Genomic DNA, 22,506 nt, shown 5'->3' with positions numbered 1-22,506 from the left:
CCAAAAAAAATTTGACCAAAAAAATTGACCAATATTGGACCGATATTGACCAATATTAGACCGATATTGACCAATATTGGACCGATATTGACCAATATTGGACCGATATTGACCAATATTGGACCGATATTGACCAATATTGGACCGATATTGACCAATATTAGACCGATATTGACCAATATTGGAAAAAAAAATTGTCAAAAAAATTTGGGCAAAAATTTTTGGTCCAAAAAATTTTGGTCAAAAAAATTTTTGGCCAAAACAATTTTGGCCCAAAAAAATTTGGTCAAAAAAATTTTGGTCAAAAAAATTTTGAAAAAAAAAAATTTGGTCAAAAAAATTTTGGTCAAAAAATTTGACCAAAAAAAATTGACCGATATTGGACCGATATTGACCAATATTAGACCGATATTGACCAACATTGGACCGATATTGACCAATATTAGACCGATATTGACCAACATTGGACCGATATTGACCAATATTAAACCGATATTGACCAATATTGACCAATATTGGACCGATATTGACCAATATTGGACCGATATTGACCAATATTCGGAAAAAAAATGTCAAAAAAATTTGGGAAAAAATTTTTGATCCAAAAAATTTTGGTTAAAAAAATTTTTGGTCAAAAAAATTTTGGTCCAAAAAAATTTTGGTCAAAAAATTTTGGTCAAAAAAATTTTGGTAAAAAAAATTTTGGCTTAAAAAATTTTGGTCAAAAAAATTTTGACCCAAAAAAATTTTGGTCAAAAAAATTTTGACCCAAAAAAATTTTGGTCAAAAAAATTTTGACCCAAAATATTGGGTCGATATTGACCAATATTAGACCGATATTGACCAATATTGGACCGATATTGACCAATATTGGACCGATATTGACCAATAATCGGAAAAAAAAATAGTCAAAAAAATTTTGGTCAAAAAAATTTGGGAAAAAATTTTTGGTTCAAAAAATTTTGGTCAAAAAAATTTTGAAAAAAAAAAAATTTGGTCAAAAAAATTTTGGTCAAAAAAAATTTTGGGAAAAAAAATTTTGGTCAAAAAAAAATCTGGTCCAAAAAATTTTGGTCAAAAAAATTTTGAAAAAAAAATTTTGGTCAAAAAAAATCGGTCAAAAAATTTTTTGTCCAAAAAAATTTTGACCCAAAATATTGGGTCGATATTGACCAATATTAGACCGATATTGACCAATATTAGACCGATATTGACCAATATTGACCAATATTGGACCGATATTGACAAATATTGGACTGATATTGACCAATATTGGACCGATATTGACCAATATTGGTCAAAAAAATTTTGGCCTAAAAAATTTTGGTCAAAAAAATTTTGACCCAAAAAAATTTTGACCCAAAAAAATTTTGGTCAAAAAAATTTTGACCGAAAAAAATTTTGACCCAAAAAATCTTGGTCAAAAAAAATTTGGTCAAATAAATTTTGGTCCAAAAAAAATCTGGTCCAAAAAATTTTGGTCAAAAAAATTTTGAAAAAAAAAATTGTGGTCAAAAAAATTTTGGTCAAAAAAATTCGGTCAAAAAAATTTTGTCCAAAAAAATTTGACCAAAGAAATTTGACCAAAAAAATTGACCAATATTGGACCGATATTGACCAATATTAGACCGATATTTATCAATATTGGACCGATATTGACCAATATTCGGAAAAAAAAGTTGTCAAAAAAATTTTGGTCAAAAAAATTTGGGAAAAAATTTTTGGTTCAAAAAATTTTGGTCAAAAAAATTTTGGAAAAAAAATTTTGGGAAAAAAAATTTTGGGAAAAAAAAATTTCGGTCAAAAAAAATTTTGGTCAAAAAAATTTTGGAAAAAATTTGGTCAAAAAAATTTTGAGAAAAAAATTTTTGGTCAAAAAAATTTTGGTCAAAAAAATGTTGGCCCAAAAAATTTTGGTAAATATATTTAATGATTCAATTGAATTTAATAACATGTATTTTCATGTGACACACACAACTAATTAATTTTTATACCTTGAAGTATAACTAGTATACAAAAGTGCTATAGTAGACGGCTACTCTTGGCAATTGGACGTTTATCGCCCAACTGGACCCCCTCACCGCGATAAGGTGTCAGCCACGAGAGGGAGGATTCACTCTGAGATCGACAAAGACTTTGAAATCCGCTTTTCCAAAGTCCGGTATATGCCGCGATCGTCGCCCATTTCACGCTGCGATCGCTAGTCGATTCTGGACCCAGTTTTCCAAAATCGACGAACGCGAACGCTTCTCACTCGCTCACACGTACTATGCAACATGCAACACACAACACACAAAACTGACAGCCCCATGCTGTCAGTGCCCCCCCAATAGCCGCAGACAACGGGGCATACCGTTATCTCTCGAGTCCGCGATCCAACAAAAATCAAGATGAAGCGACCGAATCAGGTTCTGCTGCAGCGGACCTCGAGGCATGGTGCTAACGAGAGGCCTGACAGAAGTGATTGATTCTCACTTGACATTAAAGCCGGTCACTGGGACTCTTACACACCCGAGTTTTGCAACTCGAGTGCGACGAAACGGCTGTTGGGTCGATGTTTCATAGTCGAACTTGCAGTAATTCGAAGCGTGCGCCATATTCCATTTGGCGCCATCTCGACATGTCTAAAACTGCAAGTTATACAATTTGACGTTATATAATTGATAGTTACAAAAAAATTGTTGTAACACCAATCGTTCTGGTTTCGAGTTCGAATCCCCAAGGAAGTTTATTGAGTATTTTAATTTATTTTTTCAATAAATGTTAAATAAACATTTAAACTCCTTGCAGTTTCATTTACTTGGAATGATTCTACTTTTTTACTCGGTAACTGGCTGTGAAAAATTGATAAATAATTAAAGATAGTGTTGATCAAAAAAGATCAATTACTAAATAATTGACAACTATATATAAATAAATATATAACACAAAAAGGTCAATACACATAAAATTGTTGTGCCAATAGCCTGAAAAGGAATTTGAAGAATTCCTAACCCCAATGGAGAAGGAATGGTTATCAAGGTTGCATAACGTTAGGTAACCCTAGGGGCTGTACAACCCAAAATTTGAAGGGTTCTTAATGCCAATAAAAATGGGTTGCTTATCACTAGGAAACCACGAAAATAAAAGTTAGGTAGCCTCGAGATGGTTGAAGATTGCCTAAAATCTAACCTTGGAGTTAAAGTAGTCATGTTACCTAGGTTGAAAAAAACAGAGAATATTTTTAAAAAAATATAAAATAATTTTTTTTATAGATTCATTTAAATAAACTGATACTACAAACTTGAAATAAATTATTAATAACTGTGCAATTATTAACTTCCCGTAGGGCAAGTTATTGTAATCGCAAAAAAATCGAAAATGAAAATTTTTATATATCGTTTACGTTTGAAAGGTTTCTGAATATTTTGGCATACCTTAGAAAAATGGATGTATGTGTGTGTGTATATGTGCGTGTATGTGTGCGGATACAAATTTTCGTCGACGATTTCGGGAACACGGATGAAGCGATTTGAATAATTCAAAAAACATACGATTCGTATTGATAAGGAGACGTGCTGGTTAGTTTTTGGCAAAAGCAGGTCTAGCCGTTCCGAAGATATGGGGCAAAAAGTGCCAAAAACGGTAACTCGGTAAACGTTTTTAAGAGAACGGATCGTCCGATTTGAATAATTCAAAAAACATTTTACTTGTATTAACAAGATGAAGAACTGATCAAATTTTCATGAAGGCAGGTCTAGCGGTTTCGGAGATCTAGTAAAAAAAGTAAAAATAAATGCCATTTGGCGGTCAAAAATGATCATAAGACATATGCAAATTATAAGATATTTTATAGAGATTTTAACAATAAGTATAAATTTTATTTACATTTCTACGGGTTCCGTACCAATGTTTATCCGTTAGACGGCAACGCGGCGCTTACGCGCTTTCATATTTCGTTTCTATGCAGTTAAAGCAGTACGATTGCTTTGAAAAAAAGTTCAGAATTTCCAAAATATTTCAAAATAAATTTTTTTTCAAAAAGTTTTTTTTTTCAAAAAAAAGTAAATTTTTGTCAAAAATTTATAGTTTTTCAAAAATCTAATTTTTTCAGAGTTATTTTTTTTCAAAAGTGTTAATCTTTTTTTAAAAAATAATTTTTGATACGGGAAGTTCCAGCAATTTGCTTTAAGGCACGATGCCATGCGCCCCACTAGTTATTTGTTAATATTATATAACCTAATGACGTAATAAATCATAATTACATTTTACTAATTTATAGTCATAATTAGAAAAATTAGTGTAAAAAATTATATATTTAAACCAAAATTAAAATTTGTACATGTGTACATGTGTACGGATAGTGTGTTATTCGTAGACTGGTTGGAGATGTAATGATCTATTACATCTTCAACCAGTCTACGAATAACACACTATCCATTTGTGATTTTTTCAAATCAGTATTTTGTGAAAATAGTGTATTTTCAAGTTAATGTTTATAATACATAGTGTAGTGCATTACCATATCCTAATACCATGGATTATTAAAATTTTCCAATTTAACACTAAGATCAACTAATTTTTCCACTGAATGAAGGCTAGGATTATAGACGAAACGTATGGATTTAAAATAAATTTTTGAAGGAAATTCATGTTTTTTATTGATGTTATGCCCGATTATTAGACTTTGTTAATATATATACAGTAGAATCCGATTAGTATGACGTTGGATATATTGACAACCGCTTAATATGACGTAATCACACTAGGAATTTGGTTTCCATATAAAATTCCTTAAAAAAACAGCTGTCTAGTCGGATATATTGACTCGCTTATAATGACCCATTTTTGCAAAAAATTATGTCCAATTATAATGACCGACATGATTTTACATGATGTGGCCAAGTCTACGAAAGCAATTGCTATGTCTTTTGTGCACAATAGCATCTGAGACTGTTTTTACAATAAAATTATGTAAAGAAATCAATAAAAAATTACTGATTACCCCGTATGTGAAGTAAAATGGGTCAGATACCAAATGTTTAAAAAATAGTAAAAAATATAATATTCATATAATTAGGAATTATGTACGTATGTATGTAAGTTTTACTGAACATAGTTCGATAGATGCTTCTTTGATGTATGTTATGTGTTGTTCATTGGGTTTAGACAATATAATTACCGTAAGTCAAATTGGACCGCTGTGCCCCCGCCTTACCCTATGTCAATTTTATTTTATATTAACTTTTAATGTGTCATTTTTATTTTTGATTAAAACGTTTGTATAGGCTTTTCTTTTAAATTACTGAAAAATGTAACATATTTGCATATTAAAAAGTTTTTTTTCAGTACGCTTTTAATGACGACCGGTTAGTATGACGAGATTTCGGCGTCCCTTCGATGTCATACTAAGCGGATTCTACTGTATATATATATATATATATATATATATATGTATGTATGTATATATATAAACAAATAATTGAAACAAAATGAAAAATAGGCAAAAATATAAGAAAATGTAAACAATGTGTATTTCTAATATCAAAGTAAAATATTCAAATTTATGTATACATACTTTAATAGTTTGTCAATAACACAATGTTAAAATAAATTTACTATCAAATATTTTATTTTTGTTTCTTGATATTTAATTTTTTTGGTGCAAATGCAACTTTTATTTTTTTAGCTTTCACCTTTGATATACTTTTAGATAATTTTACTTTCCTAGCGGATTTAGCTTTGCTAGGTGATGTCTTCCCAATCTTCACAAATAATCCTTTTTTTTCATTTTCTACAAAATAAAAAATATACAAATAATGTACTGTGAAATATTTTTAGCAGAGTATTTAATTTTAACTATTTCACTAAATACCTTTCGTTGATACATCTTGCTTGGCTTTTTCAACCTTTGGAGATCGATTTCCTTGTAGAACCATTTTCTTCTTAAGATCTGTAGCAGAAGACTCTTTCATATCCATATCCTCATTTGCATCATAAACCTCTTCATTGTTACTTTCTGAATAATATATTTTGAATTACACAAAAATATCCATTCCAAAAAGGTTTCCAAATGTTAATTTGGTCTATTAAGTATTACTTGACAAAGTTAGTAAATTATATTATTTTTAGTACCTTTAATTTTCTTTGCCTTTTCTTTGATATCACCAGCAAAAATATCATCTAACTCATTCAATTTATAACTTGTAGCCGGTCTGCTTGCTTCATAAGCAGCTTTCTGTTCAACCCTGTCCAGATATTTGTTACTTGCTTTCTTCTTCAGTGTTTGACGGTACTTAGCCGGAGATAAATAATGTGGATTTTCCCAGAGTGTCTGTCCACCAAAAGATCCATCAAATATTTTCACCTTAACATTAAAAGAATAGATAATAACAAACACAGAAATACTGAATGCCTCTCTATGATTAGTCAGTTAATACTATACTTACAGGATTCAAAACAAATCTTGGCCCTATTTCTACCAGAGCTCCGTCTTCTGATAAGATTTGATAATGTCTAAACCAAATTCTATGGTCCATTATGTGGAATGTGTAAACACGGTCAAAGAAAGGTTGGCTTTTCGGATGATGGTTAGGAACTCCAAATACTTGTGTTAATAATTCCTTCATTACAAGATAATGAGGCTCTTTAGTAAAAGTTGGACTAAAGGATAATATAGGTCGAGAACCCCTCAAACAATTTCCTGTTAGTTTCATTTCATCCATTGTATAAACTACAAGAATTTGATATTGCAAAAATCTGAATTAGTTTGAAATGTAATGAAAGTCAATGAATACTAATCAAAAACTAACTCACCGTTTTCTATTAAAAATTTAGCGCTTGGACCTTGCTGAATATTAGAAACCCACATATACAAATCTGCTTTTCGCCTTCCTTCGAATAATAAAGCTTTATTACAGTTCTTGACTTCACAAATTTCATTGACAACGAAAAGATTCTTCGACCTTTCCATTTTTGATTCTGCCTTATGATGGGGCATCAATTTTTTTAAATCTTCCATAAGGTGTCTGTGTCTGTAATTGATTCCACGACTTGCAAATACAAGTACCCGCTGTTTGTTTATCCATTTTGTCTAAAAAATAATAACCTTAAGTGCAAAAACTATTGAAAAAATTAGTATAACATAACGATTTCAGGTTACTTTTTCAGGTAATGGGTCATCTGAAGATCTCTTCTTAGGTGGTAATGCTACATCTTCAACAACTTCTACTGGTTTCGCTATTTTTTTAGCAGCTTTTTTAATCTTCACCATTTTTAATTACTTAATTACAGCACTAAAGTATGTAATAATACAATTCTTTTTATTTTATGACTTTTACGTTTAACAGAACACATGGGCATAGATAACAACATTTGCTCAAAGCAAAGATGGGACTGGCTCAATTGAAAGCGTTTGAAGCGCCCCTATAACGGTTTAAAAAACTGGTACTAATTTGAAGAATTTGTATAATATAAATCATAGATAAAAGAAGAGTATAAACTAGTGGTGTATGGCCACTATTGATGCTTATTTATCTATGTGTATGGCAAGTCTTAAGGCATATTGCTGGAACTTCCCGTAGTAAAAAATAAAATTTTTGAAACAGATTCAATTTTTTTTAAGATCTCTGAAAAAAAAATCGATTTTTGAGATTTTAAAAATTTTTCAGATTTGACATTTTTGAAAAATTTGATTTTTTTATACTTTGAAATATTTTGGAAATTTTGAACTTTTTGTAAAAGCAATCGCGATACATTAGCTGCGTAGAAACGAAATATAAATCCGCCGCGTCGCAGTATAATGGATAAACGATGGTACGGAACACATAAAAATGTAAACAAAATTTGTTTTTATTATTAAAATATACTTATATATAAATTAAATATGTGATAGTTTGATATGCATATATCTAATGATCATTTTTATTCGCCAAATGGCTTTTTTCCACTTGTTTATTGTATCTTCGAAACCGCTAGACCTGCCTTCCCAAAAATTTCCTCAGTTCTTCATTTCGTTAATACAAATAAAACGATTTTTAACTTCCCGTAGGGTAAGTTATTGTAATCGTCCAAAAATCGAAATTGAAAATTTTTACATTTCTCGACGTTCCGAAGGTTTCTGAACATTTTGGCATACCTCAGAAAAAATGGATGTGTGTGTGTGTATGTATGTATGGATACAATTTTTCGTCCACGTTTTCGGGCGCACGGATCAACCGATTTGAATGAACCAAATTTGAACATTTGGAAACAAATTTGTAAGGTTTAATTCTACATCATTTTTTATTAGGTGTTCGCCATTTTACAAATTTTAAATCATTTTTTATCTTTTATATGCAAAAATACTATATCATTCTTAACCCATGGGGGTGTAAGTGGACCACTATAGAAATTACCGAAATAGACTCATAATATCAGAACATAATTGTATTGACTATAGTACACAAACATGCACTTGAATGTCCTAAAAACCCAAATCCATTATTCCAAAGTGAAAGAAACACACACATATTTTTTTAGATTCTATCTCAAATTATTTGGAATAACTTGAAACGTGGAGAAAACAACATAAGCAAGTCTGATTTTCTGGCAAAAGTTTAAATATTTTCTTCAAAAAGTTAAATTTTTTTGTTAGAACAATTCACAACGCTATGTTTGAAAAGGACTATTTTATTAAATTTCCTTGGGATTACAACCCCAATCCATAGACACAATAAAATTACAATATTTGATGTATTGTATACCTGAAAATCATCAATTAAATGCAGTTCCTAAAATTTTAATTCTTTTGAATATAATTTAATGATCAAATCAAAATTTATTTTTCATATTTAATTTGGTGTACTTATTTTAAGTATACATAATTGTAATAATATTTAACATTGCTTAAAAGTAGATATTTGAGAATAATATCTTATTTAAATCCTAACAAAATATACAAACAGCGCTGGTTACATTCAACATCTTTTTAACATCTAATTAATTACATAAAATATAATTTATTTTTAGCACAGCATTTCACAAATATCTTAATTTTTAATAATAAAATATATGTTTACAAAGCAAAAATTTATATTTATGTATATTAATGATACGAACGTAATAATAATCTTAAAATTCATCAACATTGACATGACAATGTATAAATATTCATATTTCAATATGACAAAAATCATCTTAAGTGTTTATTGATCAAAAACAATAAGAGATTTAAAATGTATTTAATCATATTACAAATTTAGAAAAATGTTTTGTGTTCGGCTTAATTAAATAAAATGTATATTTACAACATAGTATATGGGCTAAAGATTTAAATATCAAATTCAGTGACTTTCATTCATTGTTTTATTATCTATAGTAAAACGAGTGAATAAAAAAATGGTAAAACCGGTTTAATATTTTAATTTCATTTGTTTTATTATTATTATTAAAGAATACATTATGAGCTTTGCCCTTTGTATCTTATTATGCACAGGAAACAAGTTAAATATATTACAAAAAATACAACACAGAAAACTTTTGGTCCGGTTTGATAATATATTGTAGTTCTACAAAACCAAATATCATGTAATAAATAACATGGCATGTTCTACAGTTCTAGAATGCCCAAAAGCTTACTTGTTCTGAATTCACCTTGATCAAACTTTATATCAGGGTTACCAGTCATCAATACCAATAAAAAAATAAACTTTAAAATTCACACATTATAATGTTTGCACAAAACATTCCAATTTCGTTTAGTCAAATATATACATGAACAATTTTCAATCACAGCATAGCCAAGCACGACACATAGGTTTTAGATAATCAATTTCCCATAACTGATCAATCTCAATGTATGAAAGTGATCACAATTATTAAAAATCGACTTCCTTTCATCAACGATGTGTGACTTATTAAACATTAAATAAACTACATCATTAGGCTTAGAAAAAATAGAGACTAGGCAAAGGCACCTTGAAATAAAATTACTCTAAAACTATAAACAATATTTTTAAACAGAAAAATGTTGAATGGTGCTCTTCTAGAAATCGTGCACCAATGAACTTAACTATCATAAGCGTATGTTTTTTTAATACTCCTGGGGCAAGTGTCAATAGGCTTAAAAGATATAATATATCAAATAAAATAAGTTATTGGATACAGACGAATGTAAATTAACAAAATATTTAAACATGCTCATTAAGAGCATGCAGCTGCTCTTCACCTAATTGAATTTTATTAGCAATTTCACGTGAATCCATTATTAATTTTGCTTTCATATTTATAAAATGATCATAATCAGCATATTCTTCATTGCTTAAATATTTCGTTAACATTTGTGACACTGTTTTGCTGCGTTTGTCAATGTTTTCTTTGAGTCGTTTTGCTTCTTCTAGTTGCTCTTGTAGTTTGTCTCTTTTCAACTCCAGATTTCTCTATATATTGATAAATTTTAATATTAATCTATTTATAAGCCTTTGGCTAAAATTAATCAATTCATTTTATATTTTCAATAATTACCTTATCCGTTATAGAACATGACATGGAGAGCAAACTATTTTCGGCCCTCGCCAAACGACTCGATAATCCTAATAATAGGCCCGTGATTTGTGAAATTTCTTGGACATGTTGCCTATATTTGGCCGCTTCCGATGCTAAGGCCAACCTTTCTACTCTGGCCAGTACAGTTACACCTAATTTATCATTCAGAGTGAGTTCATCTGATACAGCCAACTGTTCGGCCCTCAGAACTCTCAATTTGCTGTCCAAACGTGCTACCAGCTCATCCTGGAAAATAAAATAGTTTAAAAACTTGCATTACCAATAATTACAATATGGTATATCAAAAAAATCAGCAACAATATTAATCCTTGAATATTGAATATCCTTATCCTGCATTACCTTTTTGCGAAGCAAGTCATCGTTCAAAATGCCTGGACTATTTGAACGTGAACTTAGATCTGTGCAAGATTTTGAGTTGCTATCAGAAATAGACGAAAGTCTAGTTTTGATAGGTCGCGATATTTCCAAATGAAATAAACCTGTTACATAATCCGCTGGTTCTTTATGTTCTGGAGAAGAACCTTCAATGAATAAACATAATTAATTTACAATTACCATCAATCTATGCTAAAAAATTACACATTTACCTAAGATACTCTGCAACCGGTCATTTGGTGAAAGGTGACTCACAAAATCTCTCGACAGTTCTTCGCAATCCAACTCTTCCGGAGATTTTTGTCTGGGCAAAAGTGGCGTTTTTACCATCTGCGTCGTTAACAAGTCTTCTTTTTCAGTTTGTGAAGCAGCATCACTTGTATAACTATTGACCCTTAAAACCAATTCAGTCCTCTGCATGGGTTGAACCTCTGCAATTTCTTTCTGGATAGGACTCGGGGTATCGGATAAATGACTTCTATTGCTTCTGACAGACTTTGGAGATTCAGAGTCACTGTGAACTGGACTACAACCCCGATCAGTCATTCGAACCATAAAACTTTCATTATTCTTGGATTCTTCTTGTATTGGCGACTGAACGAGATGCTTCGTGACTTCAATATAATTAGCCGCAAATTGAACGGGTAAAGGTTCACATTTAACAGGAGTCGTTGCAATTTTCTCCTCTACTATATTCGCAGATGATTCTAAACTGATATCTTCTGGGGTAGAAAAAAGTTCTTCGGAAATGACTTTTTCAGGTGATGGTAAAGGTAAATCTAGTTTAACAGGTTCAGTAAACATAGCTTCCTGTTTTGGAGAAATCAAAGGTTGGACATATTCAGTTCGCATTGGTGTTACTCTTGCTGATTGGATATTGTTATTAATATTGTTGTATTGCCTTAATGAAGATTCTAAAGAAAACCGTGATTGTTGGATATTTCTTGGTGTGTTAGGAGGCGAACATTTTAGTGAACCTCCGTTAACAGATTTTACCTGATTATCAACAGGGTGTATGTAGGTATTAGGTGCCGAAGAACGTGTATTTCTTGGAACTTTTGCATTCATCGGCAAGACATCCGGTAAATTATTAATAAGGGTTTCGGCAGTCTTGTTGAGACCATTTAAACTTCCTAAACTTGCCGAAACACGCTGAAGCAAATTATGGCAACTGTTGTTATTATGGTGATGGATGAGAGTAGTCATTTTGTTGTCTATTAACGTATCTTCCAATGTATTCCGTTCTAATGATTCACCAGATGGTGATATAGTCAATTTGTAACTGCCGTGATCAGGATTAGGAAGACTCAGATCGTTTTCTCTTCGGTGTGACAAGTATGACGCTTTGGAGTGACTCCTGGGGAAAAGAAATTTAATTAGTAAACAATACAATTTCATCTTCATTTTATGCAATTATGATTCATATTATACTGTAACAGTTACATTCACACGACCAGTTCGTTTTCACTTTTAGCAATAAGACGGCGTACAATTAATTTAATTGAATGCAATAAAAATTGCAAATAAAAGGAATATAAAAGTATTCCGTAAGTTGTAAAAATAAAAACCATCTTGAATAATTTGATCTGTCAGAAGAAAAACTTGAAATGCATAATATATATTTTTGTACACAATTATATTGTAAAAGAACGGATGAGAGTGAAATGTAATTATGAAGCAAAATTACGGGATAATGCCTTCAAGGTAAATGCATTTTGCACGAATTCAAAACTTTAATAAATTTCAATAGTTTAATAGTTTTGGTAAGTGGCAAGAAAATTCCAATTTTGAAGAACAAAATATAGATAAACTTTGTTAAGGTCGGTAAGTACTTAAATTATTGTATACGATTATTCATATTATCAATTTCAACTTGTCTGTTTTAAAATATATGTTTTTTGGATATTGTTTCATGTTCCCTAATTGTGCCAACAAATACAGCTTCTATGCTCAAAATCAAATAAAAGCTAGATGTGAGTGACATTCTGCCTTAAGGAAAGTTGCACGAACTTCCACATGCTTGTAAATAATTTATGAAAGAATTGATTGAGTTATAGCAACTTTTCAATAGTGGCGATAGACATTTGAAATTCACAGTGTCACATTCACTTAGATGACTTTTTTTAATTGACCACTTTTAGTAGGCCTATAACTTTTTATGATGTTCGTTAACCTGAATAATATCATCATTAAATTTTCATCAAAGTCGTAAAAAAATATTTTCGCGATGAATTATGAAGAAACTCTTTTTAACAACAACTAATCTTCTTTTCCAATTTTCAAAATCTGTGGACAGAAATCGGATTTTCTGGCATAAACAAACTTCATTTTCGGGAGCTAAAAGTATCTTTATAAAAATATTTAGTGGTTTGTAACGGCTTTACCGAAATAGTATTGTCAAATATTGTAAAAATAGATTTTTTTCTTATTATTAACATTATTCTATTTTTATCAGTTTTGTCATGTATAGCCTTTGTAACCTAATTAGTTCATAAGAATTCCGAACGCATACTGTGTAAACTGTAACAAAAGAGAATATTTTAACAAGTGTCTTCATTAAAATTACAATCATACACATATTTGTGCAGTTTTTTATGGTATTCCAACCAACAGTTTGGTAATTCCCAAATATTCATTACTAATAAATTTTTAGGTATAAAGTTCTTAGGACGAACATGAGATAAGCTATTTATTGTAACTCATTTCCCATAAATCTTTTTTTTTCTATTATGAGTTTGAATTATTTGTTCTGTGAAAATAATAAATTGAAGAAAATTACTCTGTGTAAAAAATGTTAACAAGTTTCAGATTTTCCACGAAGATATCAACGAACAATGATTCATTCTTTTTTATTCATTTGAATAACTGTAGAACAAATTTTGATGAAGGAAGCTTGTTAATGTTTGATTTGACATTAAGTATAATTGTTTGTTAACTAATAAAACTTATTACATATTTTCCAGATAAATCATACATGGTAAAAGACAGAATAGAAGTAAGTAATGAATTTCCCACAATTTCTTTGCGCAAGTAACAATTCTTTTCGCAAATCTCAATTCTATAGATATTGTTATAGAAAATATAATGTCCTTGAGAATATTTTAGATATTTTCAGAGTGATATTCTGAAGGCATTGTAATATTATCACTTGTTGATAATTGCAAAAATATAACTATGAAAGACAAAGAGTTATGTGAAATTAATTCGTGATCATAACGAGCGATTGCCGAGTTGAAATCGAAAGTTTTGTTTTTAAGAATAATTCACAGAAAGTCGTTAATGGTAATTTTAGTAAAACACATAGCCAACTTCACACACACACACATTGTTATATATATATACAGGGTGTTCAAGACCTCAACGTCAAGCCGAAACGGGTTGATAGTATGGATCATATCAAGAGTTATAAAAAAAACTCACGTTGTTTGGAAATTATGAGCACTCAAGTGCAAACTAGACCTTTTGTGAAATTGTGACCATTTTTCGGTTATTGTGATTTATTTTTTATTTTTATTATTTTATTTTATTTGTTCATTTAAACTTTGGAACCGTAATCGTGAATAACCTTTTTAAGATCACAGTACAAAATAATGACAAAATTGATCCAAGTTTTCAAGAATTAGGACTATTTGTTAAACTAAGATTTTTTTTTAAATCTGTCGATTTTGAGAGTACCAAAGTGTGTTGGCAAATTTTAACATGAGTTGGCGCATTCAGTCGAAATAGTAAAATGGTAAAAAACTTAATAATTTTATGTTACAAAAATCGAATAAAAAATAAAAATCTATAAATCTGAAGTAGTTAAAATGTGGATTAGCGCCAACCACCAATTCCGGATTGATTCAAACGTTATATTTTCAGTTGAGGTTATAAATTTCAAATGCATATAATCTGAAGTAAAATGTATTTTTTGTGGGTATTGCTGCAACATACATAAAGCTTTGACATACATATATCTAATATAAACTACACATAAAATGAGAGCAATTAACCCCTGTATTGCTTTTTTGTGAAAATATTATGATTGGATGTTCAACAGAAATAATTCATGAAACACATAATTTTGAACATTGTTAAAATAAAAAGAAATTGTTGTATTTGGCAATTTTCTATTATTGCGAATAAATGATCTTTTGTTTAAAGCACGGTGTTTCAAGTTTATTAAGGGGAGAGCCTACTTTAAAGGCTTGAATTTTTTTTTTCTTCAAAATGTTTTCCAAGCCAAGAATATATCCCAAAAATTTCAAAAACAAATTCAAATTATTTTCGAAGTTATAAAATAAATAGTGAGCAAGCATCGAGCAAACCTTAGAAAGGTTATAATTAACCCACTTTTTATAGTAAAAACATTTGTTTGAAGATGCAAAAAATTGGTGAATTTCTTACTCTTTTCATGATTTTTTAGGTTAAACTAGAACCTATACTATTGAAAATTTTGTTTTGTTTTTTTTTTGTTTCGGATGGAAATTGTGACCTGTATTTTTTCCGCCAAACGACACATGCACGTTCGTGGCGCCTCGGCAAAATGCTTTTTCCCGGCATATTATGTTATATATTCTAATGAAAAATTTTCAGAAACATGTTGAAATATATAACAATAAAACAATAAAACCTGAAATGTTTAAATTTAATATTTATTTCCTTACCTAAAAATTTCTCAAATAAAAGATCTACAGGTAATGCAAAAACTTTTCCAAATTGGCGACAACGAAGTTACGAAAGTTATTAGTTGGAAAATATCTAATTGCTACAAAGTTTTGGCCTGGATCATGATTCTGACTGTTTTTGCTTTTTGGCACATTTAGAACTAAAGAATCGTCACAGTAGCTTGTTCATTCTGTGCTCTATGTATTTTCAATCTGTTACCATTTAATTAAATATAGTATTTGTAACAATTCATCACCTGTTGATGTACGAGAACTTTCGACCTTATTTCTGCATTAGCTGATAGTATCTTCAATCCTTTTATGAAAAAGCGTTTTTTCGCCCATTATCTTACAACTGGGTACCGCTATCTTAGACGAGTATATATATATATATATATATATATATATATATATATATATACATTGTTTAGTAGACGATACAGAGAGTTCTGCAATATTTTCTTATTATATTTATAAGGAGGTTACAATCACTGCCATTGTTGCAATAATCTATGAACGATAATAAATAATATTGGCGGATGATAAAAATATCGAGAGTATCATTAAACAATAAGAATCACGACTTAAAACGGTTCGAAAACAATGATCTCGATGAAATATTAAATTATTTTCCAAAGTTAAATTTGAATAAGATTATTATTTTATTATATGTTGCATTCGTGTGTATTCATGCGATGTTTTATGCATCATTGAGTTTTATTATAAGCGCGATTTTTAAATTTACCAAATGATCTATTTCAAGGCAAAATTTTGTAATATATTGTGATTTTCAACATAACATATATTTATATTTCAAATCAGCTAAATATTTTTAACACCCTTCCCCCACAAATGTGACTAAGAAAAAAATAATCAAAATTTCGTTCCTGTGCAACTATGTTTTTTTGCTATTTTCATAAAAACATGTCAATTGATCCTTTATACTCCACAGCCAGGGGTAAAAAGAATCCACCATTTTATTTTTAATTTATAATAGACTTTATGGAAATAAGTACATTAATTAATCAATGTAATGCAGTTCAATTAAAAATTAAAAATCATAATCTAAATATCTAATTCAACACATATTCAACAAAAGTTTTTATCAAATTATTAAGAGTTATATTATGACTTTTAATTTTAACACCTTGTTGTTTTTAATTGATCTGCATCACATTGATTAATTAATTTAACTAATTCCATAAAACCTATAATAGATTAAAAATAAAATTGTGGATTATTTTTCCCTCTGGCTGAGTAAGAGTCTCTTACTACTATCATAAATCTTATTTTGGTAAGAATTTCTGTTAAATTTATCATAATCAGACTGTTGAGATCAGACAATCAGATTGTTTCTTGAAATACAATTATTACAAATGAGATAAAGACAACTTCTGTTTAAAATACATATTTTATGGGCCAATTTTTTATAAAAGAATACTACCTTGGTATGGAACTTTATCATAAGAATTCATTATCAGGGCAGGAATAATCATTAATTTAATTTATCGTTTTCAAAATTGCTTTATTTAACTTATTTTATATTTTAATTTAGTAGTTCCTTATTGGTTTCACCTTTCTAGTAGAAAGGTTTAGGTGGTCCTTTTTACCCCACGTGTACGCTATTGTGGAGATTATAGAAATAACTCATGAAAATAACACAATATCTTATGAATCAATTAAATGAAGTGTACTTAAAAATTATATTCACGTAATGTAAACGGTGCTCAAAAACAAAAAGACTAATAACAAAAAAAAATCGTTTTTTACAAAATTTACAATGTACCAATTTATCTCATAAAGACAATCGTTGGTTGCATATATTTTGTCCTCTACTTCCAAATATTATTGTTGACAAATTAGTAACTTTACTCGTTTGAGATATTTTGAGACATTTTATTATAAATTGTATTATATAGTTACAAAAATATTACAAAAATTATAATGCATATATGCATATATATATATATATATATATATATATATATATATATATATGTGTGTCTTTATAAGTTTCCCATACTAAAAAATCCACCGACAGGTGTATATTCACCTGTATTGTAATCATAAAAAACTAAGTTTATTAACATACACGTTGCATACTCTGATGAACAAATATAATGAATACAATGTCTAATATTATAGTTATTGTTTAAGCAAAATTTACATTACAATAAATATTTTTTCAGTAAACAACGAGTGTTGTTCAAATACTAATGAACATTGTAGATGTAAAAAAATAGTTGTTTTAAACTTCATAGTTACTTAGATTTTAGATATAAATACAAGTAAATTCTATTATTATTGAATTTATATTTTCATAAATATTTAAATAGGTTTTTTGTACTTTTTTTACCCGATCCGCCTATAAATTACAGATTTGTTCCGCATGTCAGAAAAGCGTAAATAATTTCACTTCTCATATCAGTCTCGAGTGGGTTTCGATATAAAAGTGTTTGAAATATTATATTATGCTTATTAGAATCTATTTTGCATATATAAACAAAAGACTAAAAGATACATAGTTAATCGAAAAGCACACCCATGCATAGAAATTATAATGCGAGATTGTTGAAAATTTGTTAAAAGCGAAGAAAGTTACGCATATTTCAGATAAAGGTATATAAATAGTGAAGTTGATATTCCATTAAGTTTTGACAATAAAAATCATTCTAATGGATTTTTGAGAAAAAAAATTCTATAGTCGAAGTGGTGTCTGGAATTATGCCTTAAGGCAAATTGCAGAAAGTTCATAGTCTTGAAATATAAATCTGTAACTTGTAAATATAGATCTTCGTTTACAGTCTCAGAATTCGCATAAAATTTGTATTGTTAAAATCTACATATTTATTATAATAGCATTAAAATTATGTATAATATTTAAAAACAATAATGTAATTAGTCTAATTACCTTATGTCATATTTGAAGTATGACTAATTAAATTAGAGTCGTACTTCAAATATGACATGATCGGTTTGTCATTGTAATTGGCATTTAGAAATGAACCTTCATTGGAGAAATGAAGTAATTGCTGGTTAATAAATTCTATAATATTGTTAAATATTGTTTTCGCAACTCCACTCATCATGTAATTGTGTAGAACTTCATGTAATTAAAATTAACATACATTCATTGACTGCTTGTATTTTTTTTTACTTTTTCGCTGGCTATATAATTTCATTCTTTGAACAGCAAATAGGATAGAAGAAAAAGCAAGGTTAGAAGAGAAAAAAGAAGTAAGAAATCAGTTACAAAGAAAATTGGATAGCGTAGGTCTTATACTATAGGATAGTATATATTTCAAGTATTTGTAAAGCATCCTGACCAGAGACGGATATTGCACGAGAGAGATTAGGGCATGATAGCTCTATACGGATCAGAGACATGAACTCTATAAAGGCCGATAAAAATCTGAAACTTTTGAAATGTAGAGCTGAAGACGAATAAAAAAGATGAACTCGACAGTTGAGATAATAAATGAAAAAGTCCTTAAAAAGTGGCCGAAAAAAGACTACTGAGCACGATCCTACAAAGTAAACGAAACTGGATCAGACCCATTCTGCAAAAAAGCCTTCTACAAGTCGTGGTCGTAAGTAAAAGAAAAAGACTAAATTGGGAAGGACCGGAAAGAAAAAAAATGCAGATGTTTGATAAACGAAGCACAGGACCAAAAAACATGGAAGCAAAAGTTTGGTAAAAAAATTAATAAAAAGTGATTAATGATTATAATAATTATAAATGAGGGAAGTAAAAAAAAAATATTGATTTGTCGTGTTCTCACACCATGAACCTGCCTTCGGGCAGACTACTATTTATTATTATAATAATGATAGTAAATAATATAATGAAGATAGTATAAAATGTAAGAAGAAAGTTGTAGGTATGGCTAAATACTCAAAGTAAGCAAAGTCAATTAAAAAAAATTGAGAAATTTTGATACTGAATTTATAAATACACACGACAATTGTTTACTAATGGAGAATTAAAGCAAAGTATCAAAACCAATACAGGATTTTTAAAATATTTAAAAAAAAATTATAAAAAATCGCCTACGAATATACGCTTTAAGTTATCAAAACAAAATAAAATTATAGAAATATTCACTTGAGTTAGATATGCAAACTGGAATAAAAATCATGCTGCCAGATTAAATAAATACTGTAAGTTTATTTTATTTGGCTTTGCCAAATTTGAAATGACAATATGTAATTTACAATAAATGAAAATAAGAACCCACATTAAAATAATAAATAATAAAAAAAAATATGACGACATAATATACGATTTATACTTACTTTGTAAGACAAAGAAAAGTGCTGAACAAATACGATATTTATTGATTTTATAAATTTATTGGATCATTTATTGATTTTAAAATTATATTATATCCTCACAAAATTAGTTAGGAAATTTCTAATGAAAAAAAAAATTGAATAATTACACAATCTGAGTATGAGTGAGATGAAAAATGATTCGATTAATAAAATGACTACATATTAAGTATTGGATTGTGGTAGAAGAGTGAAAATTAAGGGTTGTATGTAAAATTATTAACGCATGATAATAAAATAAAAGAAATTGGTCCAAAAAGTAAAAAAAAAGAAATCATTGAGGTATGAAAAATATATGCTAGGAAATCGTATTCTTACTAAATGTAAATACAAACGTTCATGAAAATCATGAAAAATGTTTTTCCTATTAAGTATTTTTTTAAACTAAAATATTTTATATTACTAATATTTTACATTTAGCCATGAACAAAATTTTGTCCTAACACTATTTACCTTCAACTTCATTGCAAAACTTGTAATAAAAATATAATGATCTTTTCGACACAAAAAACAATCAATATTATGCGTCAGGTATCTAATTAAACAAAACATCGTTTCACAATTTTTAAATTAAATTAAATTACAATGAAGCAAAAACGTTCATCACTCAAAATAAACATTAAACTTCATAAAACTGAAAAAATATAAAAAATGCGTAAAGATATCCAATAAATGCAAATCGTTGTGAAATTTATCACCTGAATGATTCATAGAGTACGTCATTATATACAATATCGTCGGTTTTGTTGCAAACATTACATAAAGTCAATGAATAATAGAATTAACATAAAGAACTGGCATTGCCATATAATAATGTGTAATGTAGTAATTTCACTGAGCAAAAACGATCATCGATCCATGATAAAGTGTGAGCAAATGGAATATGATTATAATAATCAAACAATGGTAAGTGTTATAAAAAAATTAAGTAAAACATCGTACGAATCATTATTGAATAAAATAAAATAATTGGCTAGTAGTGTAAGGCATGGTGCAGAAATTGACTCAATAATATTTAAAATTTAGATTGTTCAACTCGATATCCAAAAAAAGATCAAAATTTCGCAACGTGAACTATCTCTAATTTGTCATGTGTTTTAACCATTGGAATGTAAAGGTTACTCAACTTGATCTAATTCGGTTTTTGTCATGTAAATATTTTTTTATACTACATTTATCTTCTGTCGAAAAAGAAACCGCGATTGAAATTAATAGGCCACATATAATGGACACACAATAAGACAATGTGGACGCATATAAAATCAATATATCACCAAATTTGCCAATACGGTGTTACGAAAAAGTTGAATATTCTAACAAAATAAACAGAAATATTCATTTCCTCGTTTGAATGTAAATTTATAATTTAAATATTGCGTTCACAGTTATTATAATATTCGTTTTGTCATTTTAATGACGAGATACGGAAGATAATGGCTTGTACTTAATTAAAAGTTACGAAACACTTTTAGGCTTCATCACACCTTAATTTAATATTACATCAGAGGTACTATTTCTAACATAAAATTAGATTTAAAAAACTTTGTGGACATTCAAATTGGAAATTTGCATAATTTCTATAAATTTACAAATATTACAAATTAATTTGAGCAACCTTATTTTTATTTCCTCAAAATAGCAATCAAGAAATAATGCTACCTTATGGGCTATTTTTACATGAAAAGAGAGAAAAGAAGTTAATAGGCGTTAGAAAAATAGGAGAAAAAATAATAATTTAGAATTCTAGAGAAGTTTAGTGTTAAGCAAGGAATATAAAATGTATTTTTATTATCACAAAAATTAGTAATAGAAGTCAACGACCAGCAGGCCATAAATCCCAAAATACACCATCGAAATAAAAATGAACGAAAATATATATGAATAGATAAAATAAACAAATGCAAATGTTGTTTTTGCCTACAACGAATATGGACGTAGTTAGTCACTTTTTAAATTATTTAATCAACAATTTGAATAATAAAAATTACTTCAATAGCAAAAATTAGAAAAAAACATAAAACCCTAAATTTTCACCGTCTTACCCCAAACCCCTATTTTTTAAATGTCACATTAGCAATCAAATAATTTTTTACCCCACATGCAGTCAATGTTTGTGACTTAATTTTAGTTCACATTTTTATGAGTTTATGAAATCCAATTTTACTTACAATTTTACTTTACTTGTTAGAAAATAATTTATATCAAGAGCTGCCCAACGTTAATTTTTTTTAAATGTTAAGACTAATTTTCTGTTCGATATAATATATTATTATACTGATTGTCCCAGGAATGTTTATATGAAGCAAGTCTTGCAGTGGGTAAACCATACAACCGATCAACCAACCATTTAATTTGTATTAGCTGCCTCTTTCACTTATATATCACACTCTTCTACTTAAGACTTACTCTACAAAATAATTGAGTTTATCACAACGTTTGCCGGGTCAGCTAGTATATATATATATATATATATATATATATATACACATGTATTAAGAATGCTGGTTAAGAATAATTATTATAATTTTCAATTACTATTTTATTTAATTTTTCTCCTGACTACGTCCATGAACCTGACCCACTTTTATGAATCGTTAATTAAATTTGGCATTGGACCATCGAAAACGAA

General features: G+C 28.7%; 2 protein-coding genes across 2 annotated transcripts in view; both read right to left on the bottom strand.

The window, feature by feature from the left end:
* Positions 1–5,594: 5,594 nt before the first annotated feature.
* LOC113363203 (ribosome biogenesis protein BRX1 homolog) lies at positions 5,595–7,361 on the bottom strand. Its single transcript, XM_026605686.1, has 6 exons — positions 7,142–7,361; positions 6,796–7,072; positions 6,429–6,712; positions 6,115–6,346; positions 5,855–5,998; positions 5,595–5,773 (listed from the first exon to the last, which is right to left on the bottom strand). The coding sequence occupies exons 1-6, from the start codon at positions 7,250–7,252 to the stop codon at positions 5,610–5,612; spliced, it is 1,212 nt and encodes a 403-aa protein (XP_026461471.1). The 5' UTR covers positions 7,253–7,361; the 3' UTR covers positions 5,595–5,609.
* Positions 7,362–9,243: 1,882 nt separating this feature from the next.
* The window catches only part of LOC113374442 (protein Shroom-like), a 139,448-nt gene continuing 126,185 nt past the window's right edge, over positions 9,244–22,506 (bottom strand). Inside the window, exons 11-14 of the mRNA XM_026614489.1 lie at positions 11,112–12,256; positions 10,864–11,045; positions 10,483–10,749; positions 9,244–10,397 (exon numbers count right to left, since the gene is read on the bottom strand). Coding sequence (XP_026470274.1) covers positions 10,149–10,397; positions 10,483–10,749; positions 10,864–11,045; positions 11,112–12,256 — 1,843 coding nt within the window. The 3' untranslated portion in view covers positions 9,244–10,148. The remainder of the gene's footprint in view (positions 10,398–10,482; positions 10,750–10,863; positions 11,046–11,111; positions 12,257–22,506) is intronic.

This window comes from Ctenocephalides felis, unplaced genomic scaffold (genome assembly GCF_003426905.1).
Source record: "Ctenocephalides felis isolate EL2017-DRISC unplaced genomic scaffold, ASM342690v1 CF-g0.4_SCAFFOLD_00845, whole genome shotgun sequence".
Lineage (NCBI taxonomy): Eukaryota > Metazoa > Arthropoda > Insecta > Siphonaptera > Pulicidae > Ctenocephalides > Ctenocephalides felis.
The sequence above is the reverse complement of the archived record's forward strand: the minus strand, read 5'-3'. Positions and strand labels throughout refer to the sequence as shown.